Source organism: Priapulus caudatus, unplaced genomic scaffold (genome assembly GCF_000485595.1).
Source record: "Priapulus caudatus unplaced genomic scaffold, Priapulus_caudatus-5.0.1 Scaffold35, whole genome shotgun sequence".
NCBI lineage: Eukaryota > Metazoa > Priapulida > Priapulimorpha > Priapulimorphida > Priapulidae > Priapulus > Priapulus caudatus.
Window position 1 is genome coordinate 567,920 of NW_014577096.1, and position 10,231 is coordinate 578,150.

The 10,231-nt window shown below is 44.9% G+C and overlaps 1 protein-coding gene across 1 annotated transcript; it reads left to right on the plus strand.

Moving 5' to 3' along the window:
- Positions 1 to 3,952: 3,952 nt before the first annotated feature.
- Positions 3,953 to 7,151, plus strand: LOC106817813 (alkaline phosphatase, tissue-nonspecific isozyme-like). The gene is made up of 5 exons (XM_014822516.1): positions 3,953 to 4,022; positions 4,567 to 4,758; positions 5,110 to 5,220; positions 5,917 to 6,107; positions 6,931 to 7,151. Exons 1-5 carry the CDS (start codon positions 3,959 to 3,961, stop codon positions 7,033 to 7,035), a joined length of 663 nt encoding a protein of 220 aa, XP_014678002.1. The 5' UTR covers positions 3,953 to 3,958; the 3' UTR covers positions 7,036 to 7,151.
- The last annotated feature ends 3,080 nt before the right edge of the window (positions 7,152 to 10,231 follow it).

The window sequence follows — 10,231 nt, forward strand, 5'->3', positions numbered from 1 at the left end:
GACAGGCAGTAACACGTACAAGCATATATACTACTAGACAGGCTGTAACACGTACACGCATATATAGTAGACAAGCAGTAACACGTACACGCATATATACTAGTAGACAGGCCGTAACACGTACAACGCATATATACTAGACAGGCAATAACACGTACACGCATATATAGACTAGGCAGGCAGTAACACATACACGCATATATACTAGACAGGCAGTAACACGTACACGCATATATACTAGTAGACAGGCCGTAACACGTACACGCATATATACTAGACAGGCAATAACACGTACACGCATATATAGACTAGGCAGGCAGTAACACGTACACGCATATATACTAGACAGGCAATAACACATACACGCATATATAGACTAGGCAGGCAGTAACACGTACACGCGTATGCATGCGGTTAATGATGCGGTTACACATACGCGGCGGGTATATTATAGGCAGTTACACGTACACACACTCGTATGTGATGCTGTCACCAGCAGACATCTACGCGGAGGATGGAAGTGGCGTTTGGCCGCTTGCCGACACGCGTGGGAAGCTGCGTTCATTAGGCTTCATCATTAGCTGGCGATGCGCGCTGTGATGCTGCGAAGCCTAGGCCAGTAACAATTAGAGGGGCGCCGTAGGGGCGTGTGGGAGAAGGGCTGGGTAAGTGTGTGTATGAGGGAGCGGAGTGAGGGAGGAGGGCCAAGTGTGTGTGAGGGAGGTTAGGGAGGGGAGTGAGGGAGGAGGGCTGGGTGAGTGTGTGTGAGGGAGGGGAGGAAGGAGGAAGGCTGAGTGTGTGTGAGGGAAAGGAGTGAGGGAGGAGCGCTGAGTGAGTGTGAGTGAGGGGAGTCAGGGAGGAGGGCTGAGTGAGTGTGAGCGAGGGGAGTGAGAGAGGAGGGCTGAGTGAGTGTGAAGGAGGTGAGGGAGGGGAGTGGGGGAGGAGGGCTGAATGTGTGTGAGGGAGGGGAGTGAGTTGAGAAGGACTGAGTGAGTGTGAGTAAGGGGAGTGAAGGGGGAGGGCTGGGTGAGTGTGTGTGAGGGAGGGGCGTGAGGGAAGGAGTGCCGAGTGTGTGAGGGAGGGGAGTGAGGGAGGAAGGCTGAGTGAGTGTGAGGGAGGAGGGCCGAGTGTGTAAGGGAGGGAAGTAAGGGAGGAGGGCTGAGTGAGTGTGAGGGAAGGGCGTGAGGAAGGAGGGCTGAGTGAGTGTGAGGGAAGGGCGTGAGGGAGGAGGGCTGAGTGAATGTGAGGGAGGGGAGTGAGGGAGAAAGGCCGAGTGAGTGTGAGGGAGGGGAGTGAGGGAGGAGGGCTGAGTGAGTGTGTGTGAGGGGATGGAGGTGGGGAGTAATGGAGGAGGGCTGGGTGAGCGTGTGTGAGGGAGGGGAGTGAGGGAGGAGGGCTGAGTGTGTGTGAGGGAGGGGAGTAATGGAGGAGGGCTGGGTGAGCGTGTGTGAGGGAGGGGAGTGAGGGGAGTGATGGAGGAGGGCTGGGTGAGTGTGAGGGAGATGGGCGAGGTGAGTGAGGGCTGGATGAGTGTGTGTGAGTAAGGGGAGGGAGGAGGAGGGAGGGGGGAGAAGGTCGAGGTGGAGAGTGAGGCTGTGGTGCAGGGTTATTCACCTCGCTGGCTGACCGCGTGGACGCAGCCCGTGCACGCTGCGGCTCGTGCAATGTAGGGGGCACTGCTGTGATGCCTTTGTTTGCTCGAGTCTGCTGCTGTTGTGTCAGTGCAGTATGGCTTCAGTGGATGCTAGGGCTTCCGTGAAGGCCGGGACTTCTCTCGCTCCACACACGCACGCACCACTCTCTCTCTCTCTCTCGCACTCTCTCGCACTCTCTCTCTCTCTCTCTCTCTTTCTCTCTCTCTCTGTGTCTCTCTCTCTCTCACTCACTCTTTCTCTCTCTCTTTCTTACTTTCGTACGTTAAATAGGCAATTTCTTTGCCCACTTTCGGAGCACACATTAGACAGTAATGTACACGTAACCAACCACACAGCATTGTTATTAAAACAAAACAACACCAACAATATGCCGTGACAAGGTCATCATGCCGGATCAGCTGTGTATGATTGGACGTCAGACATTGACTCATCGACAGTGCATTACCTCGTTCATATATATAGCTAATACATATTTGTGAATGTATGTCTGTTTGTTTGTCTGTTCTCAATATACAAATACTGTTAATATAAATGTTCTGGTATATTGCTGATATATTACTGAAGCAGGGGAGCGCTGGCCGATAATGTGTATATGCATGCTGGACACTCAGGAAAGTTTGTCACAAAGGAACGATTCATACATGTACACCACATCAGTACCAAACTTGGCAAAGCAACATGCACGTCCTTACCAGCTGCGCATGCTCTGTCGGGATGTGACACGACAAGTGCTCTATACAGACTTGGAAAGCGAACGGCTTATTTAGCTCTCACCAAAAAGGCAGAGGCCTTACATAGTCTGGAATCATTCCAGGATGTCCCTACATTCTTAGATACTGCAAGGCGATTTGTTCTCCTCATGCATGGTAAAAGAAAACTCAGTTCACTCAATGAGCTTCGTTTCGTACTCGCCACAACCACTGACAAGCCTGCACCAATACTGCCGCCGACAGAGGATGCCTTCGCGCAACATGTATTGCGTGCCCAATACCAAGTTGCAGTGTGGTGTCAGAGTCACGTCGCAAAGCCTGTGAAAACAGTTGGCCATGGTTGGCATGTAAATGCAAAAGGTGAACTCTGTCCAACATTGTACCAGAATGAATCGGCACCAGCTGAGGTTAGAGACATAACTCATTTGTATACTGTACAGACAAAGATTGTCGTGGACAGAAATGCCAGTGTGACTGAGTGTGTCATTGCTGGACTTGAGTGCATTGACATTTATACCTGTGGTGGAGAATGTGAGAATCAGCGGGAGATAAGTGAGGTTGAAAATACAGATGAAGTCTGAGGTGATACGGACATGACGGTGTATAAGGCAGTATGTTCAAACACTAACAATATTCTCAAGGAGTTATTTGGAGCCAACTGAAGAGGGTTAATCCCTAATTAATGTGCCAGTGTCCTTGACAGGAAGAAAACAATGTGACATTTACTTGTTTTCAACCTTGTAAGTGAGAAAGTACAACACAATGAGATATCGGGAAATTCCTTATTTTGTTTTTTTGCAAATAGGGGGTTAATCAGCCATGTTAGCATTAAAATATGGAAATCAGACATCAATATTCATACAGTTGACATCCTTACGAATCAAATGAGTCCAGATTTGTTTTGTTCTAATGTAGGGGAGGGGTACGTACTGCATCAAAACTTAGGATTGGAAAATGGCAAAAAGGGGTAAACCCCCCGATTTTGGGGTATTAAGGGGCCCAAAACCCCATTGAAGTGGGTTAAAACCCCAAATAATGTGAGAGTGTCCTTAGTAGAAAGGAATTAATGTGATATTAACATGTTTTCAGTCTTTTAAGGTGCAAAAATAACCAATTATGAAGATATTCCAAAATTCACATTTTTTATGGGTTTTTACAAACAAGAGGTGAATTGGCCATGTTTTAATTAGAATCTGACTGTAAAACATTGTTTTTTATGAAGTAGACATCCTATTGAATCCAACGATACCTTATTTGCCTTGTTCTAAAGTGGGGAGGGGTCGAGCTAAATTTTTGGCTCTCAGTCGCTCCACTATTAGGAGCGAACGTTGTTAACGTGCTGATGGCTTCGACGCAGAAACAAGCACTGATGTTGATTTTATACTTCTCGGCCACACAAGCTCGCTCTCTCTCTCTCTCTTATCTCTCTATCTATTTGTTTCTCTCACAATACACGCACGCACGAACTCACGAACACTCGCGCATAACACACACACACACACACACACACTTGCAGGGCTGTTCGAACCGAGCCACTTCGCATGTGTGGTGGATGAGACGCCGGCTGAACAGAACAATCCTACTCTCGCCGAAATGGTGAGGACAGCCATCCAGATCCTTAACCGGAACCCTCGTGGATATTATCTGTTCGTGGAAAGTACGTAATTAAGCCTGTCATTGCCTCCCAAATCTATCATCTCTACGCGATGCATGCACACCAGCGATGTTCAGCCAAAGCATGTATATCAATATCAATATATATGCGTGTTCTGACTTAACCGAGCTTGTTTTAATTAGCCAAGTTCAAGATGCGTCTTAAGCGTGTCACGTGACGTCTATCATTCACTTGTTAACTCCCGCCGAACATCCAAGCTCTTTTCTATTTACATTCAAGTGGTCATGTAATCATTTCTAAGAAATGGTGATTGGCTTTTGGGCAATTTTTACGGCTTTTCGTGTTTTAGCCCTGTCAGGCGTAATAGTAAGAATGGCGACCACGAGAATCTGGATTGGATTGAAATACTGAACATATAATGAAATTTATCGCTGTAACAGTGTAAATATCCCAGGCTTGTACAGCAACAGAGAACGTTCTTCCCCGTTTATATATATATATATATATATATATATATATATGCTGTTACCGTTATGCCCTAATCAACTGTGACTTGATTGGCTTACATGGTAGGGCTTCCTTTCAGACAATAACGTCGACAAGGGACATCATTCCGGTCGCGCCTTCGCGGCCTCTACCGAAGTCACTGTGCTTGAAGAAGCCGTTCAGACAGCCACGGCGATGACCGACGCTGACGATACCTTGTTGGTGGTCACGGCGGATCACTCGCACTCAATGCTGGTTGCCGGCTATCCGAAGCGTGGCAATCCGATGTTCGGTTAGGCTCCTTAACCACAATTCTTATTAATAATCTAGCTAGCTGTGTGCAGGTGACGGAAAACATTTAACAAAGCCGACATTATTAATTAGCTGCGCGGCAAATTTCCTCACATGTATGCAGAGAAAAGTTACAATAGCTAGGTATTTACGCGAGCGATTTCGCTTGAGAGAAAGTCTAGTTGTAAAGTTAGTCAAAGGCCTTAGCCGCTCGCTAATATTTCCGTTTACATTCGCGAGTTACAGTCACGCCGTTCGAGCATTTCTTGACGAAATTATTAACGTACCACGCACATTAAAGGGGCATAGACCATGGTTCGAAAATTTATATTAAAACCTTTTGAAATTTTAGAGAAAGCGAACGACATGTCTGGCGTCGATGGAATGCCATACACGTCACTGCTGTATGGAGCGGGACCTGGCTACAGGGGATCCAGACCTAACCTTACCAACACTGACACAAGTATAAAGGGCAGCTAGAAATCAATTAACGCTGCACCCTATGTGTGCGGAGTGGGAATTGGAATTAAGATAGCGTTAACTAGTTTAGGTTAGGTCTACAACCTCAAATATAATGTCAGTCTTCGAATTTAGCCTGGCGTTTAGAAATCTTGGCGGGCATGTAAACATTGCAAGCTCACTTACTAGACGGGCTCCTGCTTTAAAAACGCATAAACCATAATACAACTGGCCATTAACTAAAGGTTTTTAATTTAAAATCACAAAATGTTAACACCAAAAACGAATGGCGTCTAGAGGTTGTCTGGTGTACACTTCTTTACACGATATTCTAAAATATTCCTGCAAAATATATGGGCAACTAGAATGTTATTCGGGCATGTACATTTTACAGAACATTTGCCCGAAGGGCGAGTGGCTCAAAAGGTTTTTCGTAAAGACTATAATGGTACAATGTTTTGATTACTATTTCATTATTATTTTTCTTGGCACACAAATGACACATGAAATGGTCACTTCTGAATGAGTCACAACATGCGACTTAGTTGTTATTCTACCATCGAACTACAGCGCATCTGAATCTGCTACGCCGGTAGTGGCTGCATTTTTTGCTACCGCTTTGTTGCAAAATCAGGACTTGTTTGATGTAAGGTCAAATTTTGCAGTCTGTACGGGGTAAGTGACTGTTTTCTTGTTTCAGTCGATCCGGATTACATGCAGGAGGCTGCTGTGCCGCTTACACTCGAACCTCATAGTGGCGAGGACGTAGTGGTGTACGCGCATGGACCCATGGCGCATCTCTTCCGAGGAAATTTTGAACAGACATACGTAGCGCATGCTATGGCATACGCGATGTGCGTTGGAAGCAATAAGCAACACTGCGACAGGCCGGTATGTATATACGCGGTCGGCGTTTGAATACGTGCGGGCTTGCGCGCGCTCGTTTGTTTTCATGTGTATAGGGGCGCGCGTGCGTGTGGAAGTGCTTGCGCGCGTGTGTTTGTGCTTCCGAGTGGGTGCGCGTTTCGGTGCGTGCGTGTCTCGGTACGTGAGTGTTTATACTCCCCTTGTACGAATATAGTACGAAATTGTTCATATTTATGTAATGACCTGCGGGCGCGTTTATCTGCGATGCGTACAAGACTATATTATGTTCCTTAATTATTAAGCGGGGGACACACTATGCGAATTTCGCTGCGATCAGATTTCGCGGCGAAAATATTCGCGCCCGCATATATAAAGATAAATAAAAATATATAAAGATAAATTGAGCGGACACACTACACGCAATCTACTGTCGCCACACGGCTGCAACCATGGCTCCAACAGTCCAACAGTCCATGCATCTGTACGCAGCGATAAAAATTTGCAGCAAAAATATTAAACATGTTTGATAGCTGCGAATTTCGGTGCGGATAAAATTCGCGGCGAAATTCGCCATCGCTTTGAGCGGACACACTCAAGCGAATGCTAACGACTATGCGAATTTCGCGGCGATTTTAACAATCACTGCAGTCGGGCGAATAAATTCGCATGGTGTGTCTCCCATTAGCAGGTTTCCATGCGTTCGCGCATGAAGGTACGTGCATGTATCTAAATACCCGAGCTGATGCCCGTGTCCTTTGATGGTGGCAAAAATGCAGCTGTCGTGCTACGTTTATATTTTCTTTATAACATGATGGTTATTGATGAATGTGCTTACATTCCCTTTTAGGTGGGAATGTGCGCCCCTGCCAACGGAGCACGCACATTAGTACCATCGTGGTGCACAATGGTCTTCCTGTGTGTGTTGGTATTGAATAACTGCCGATTGCTATAGCCATTTTCGTAGCCGTACTCGGTATAGTAATTATTATACTCATCATTTTATTTGAAAGCATATTCATCTATCCTCATGGCACAGCCTGTATCGAAGACAACTCACACGTGAGTGATAAACGTGTTCAAAGCAGCCGCCAAACGAGTGATTGAATGTGCATAGTTTGTTTACACCAATCAAAAGAACACGGATTGTAGGATATGCGTTATTCATAGGATTGGAACAATTACGTGGAAATGTTACTGTGCGCAGTGAGCAGAATGAAGCAAGGCCGTTTCAGTTCATATATATAGGCATTTCCCCACGTAGGAACGTCGTACGTTTACCTTCACTTCCGTGAAATATATGAGTTGCAGCATGTGGTGTGTCGTTATAGTAAGATGCGAGAATTTGACTGTTTAATAATTCTATTCATAGAGTACATGACAATCAATTATATTTAAGAAAATTGTTTTAAAACAGTTTGAACCCACGCTAGGTAGACTAAGTTAAAATAATGAAATTTATTGTACAATAAGCGGGAGATATTTCACCTTATATACACAAAATTATTAGGTTTTAATTGCAAGCACAGCTCAAATTAAATATTAAACAGTAATTGTTCAAGAAGTTTTATTCTATTTTTATGTGTGGTTATTACAGAACTATCCTATCTGTGTATATTGTAACACAGCATCGCTGGTATACTCGTTTACTTATCTAAAGAGTATTAAACAGCCTGTATGTATGTCTGGGAACGCACCCCTCTCAGTTCACCCTTGAACGTGTCTAATGACCTGGAGATAACCACATCGTTGGGCGTATTATGCTAAGAGTGGTCGACGTGTTATACGAGTCGCATATTAGCATTTCGCATATAAGTCCTCTCGCATATTATGCGCTTCCATAGAGTGCTGGAAAAAAAAGTTCTTCTCATGGCCTCGGAGTTCACGTTACATCGGGTAAGAGAAGAAATCACATGCTTGAAAAGGCCCATCATCCTTCGACGTCATAGGCAAGCATCGAGTCGATGCTATCATGACGCTGGTGCGGAGTAGAATCATGCTTTTCCAACCAATATCGACCGAAAATGTAAGAAATCTGCGCTGCATTGCTTTATGACGATCAATGAACGGAAAGAGAGCAAATCGTTTGTTGCGGGTTGCAGATTAAATTTGCATATTTAACGTACATGTTAAGTTTGCAGGTTAAGTCTGCGGGTTAAATTTGCAGTTCAAAATCGGTATGTGACGAAAGATTTTCTAGTAAATCATAATAAACATACCTTATCATATACATCTATGCTAGGGTGACCCCTCTTCATTTTAAATTCATGATGTAAGTTGCAAAATATTATTATTCTCGGGAGATATTGCTCATGCGCGAGCACCGTTTCAGGCATGCAGTACAGCCTAAAGACAAATACGTAATATAGTTGGCTGAGCGAGAGAGAGGTAGGAGACTGAAGGAAGGTGGCAGGGAAGACAGTCGAGGGGCGGTGGAAGGAGAAGGAGGCTGAGCGCGCGACAATGGAGACAAAGGGAAGGGCGGGCGGGGTTGAAGTAGGAGTTTTGCACCCTACAGGCTAGGGCGCTCTCTTAATTACAAACACACGTCTACTGACAAGAATTTATTACAGAAACCTATGTTGAGATATCGCCGGACCATACTAAATGCGTTTTCATCACAAAATAAAACTCCGCTGGTGAGATATTACGCAGGCGCTAAAACAGCAAAGTAGCCAGGTTATGTACTGACTGGTATATGCAGCGGGAACCTTTCATACAAGGTCTGATTCCATTTTCTGAAGTGAGGTCTACTGATAAAATTTTATCATACAGATGTGTGCTAGGATAACCCCTCTTCATTTTAAATTCGTAATGTTTGCAAAATATTCTTCTTCTCGGGAGATATTGCGCATGCGCGAGCACCGCTTCAGGCATGCACTACAGCCTAAAGACAAATACGTACGTAATATAGTTGGCTGAAGGAGAGAGAGGTAGGAGACTGAAGGAAGGTGGCAGGGAAGATAGTCGAGGGGCGGTGGAAGGAGAAGGAGACTGAGCGTGCGACAATGGAGACAATGAAAAGCGCGGGCGGGAATGAAGTAGGAGTTTTGCACCCTACAGGCTAGGGCGCTCTCCTAATTATAAGCACAGGGCTACTGATAAGAATTTATTACAGAAACCTCTGCTGAGATACACTCTGACCATAGTAAATGCATTTTAATCACAAAGTCTAACTCCGATGGTGAGATATTGCGCATGCGCTAAAACAGTAACGTATTCAGGTCATATACTGACTGGTATATGCAGCGGGGACCTTACATGCAAGATCTGCTTCCAATTTCTGAATTGAGATCTACTGATAAAATTTTATCATACAGATCTGTGCTAGGATAACCCCTCTTCATTTTAAATTCATAATGTTTGCAAAATATTATTCTTTTCGGGAGATATTGGCGCATGCGCGAGCACCGTTTCAGGCTTGCAGTATACGGCCGAAATAAAAGTGCGTATTATAGCTTGCTGAGGAAGAGAGGGGTGGGAGACAGAAGGAAGGCGGTAGGAAAAATAGCCGAGGGGCGGTGGAAGGAGAAGGAGGGTGAGCGTGCGACAATGGAGACTAAGGGAAGGGCGGGCGAAGATGAAGTAGCAGATTTGCACCCTACAGGATAGGGCGCGCTCCTTGTTATAAATACAGGTCCACTGATAGGAATTTATTACAGAAACCTATGTTGAGATCCCCACTGACCATACTAAATGCATTTTCATCAGAAAATAAAACTACTCTGGTGAGATATTGCACATGCGATAAACAGTAACGTAAGCATGTTTATGTAGTGACTGGTATATGCAGCGGGAACCTAACGTGAAAGGTCTGCTTCTTATTTCTGAAGTGAGGTCTCCTGATAAAATTTTACCATAAAAATCTATGCTAGAATAACCCCTCTTCATTTTAAATTTATAATTTTTGCAACATATTATTCTTTTGGGAGGATATTGCGCATGCGCGAGCACCGTTTCAGGCATACAGTACAGCCTAAACACAAATACGTAATATAGTTGGCTGAGGGAGAAAGGGGAGATTAATCTTCTCGTTTCAGGCCTGCAGTACGACCTAAATAATAGTACGTAATATATACTTTATGTATATATAATATCAGGAGAGTATAATGACAATTGTCATTGTCATTACATAATGACATGTCATTGTA

Coding starts and splice junctions, on each gene's coding strand:
- LOC106817813 (XM_014822516.1), top strand. CDS start 3,959: ATGGTGAGGACAGCCATCCAGATCCTTAACCGGAACCCTCGTGGATAT. Junction 4,759..5,109: donor GCGTGGCAATCCGATGTTCG/GTTAGGCTCCTT, acceptor TTGAAATTTTAG/AGAAAGCGAACGACATGTCT. Junction 5,221..5,916: donor CCTTACCAACACTGACACAA/GTATAAAGGGCA, acceptor TTCTTGTTTCAG/TCGATCCGGATTACATGCAG.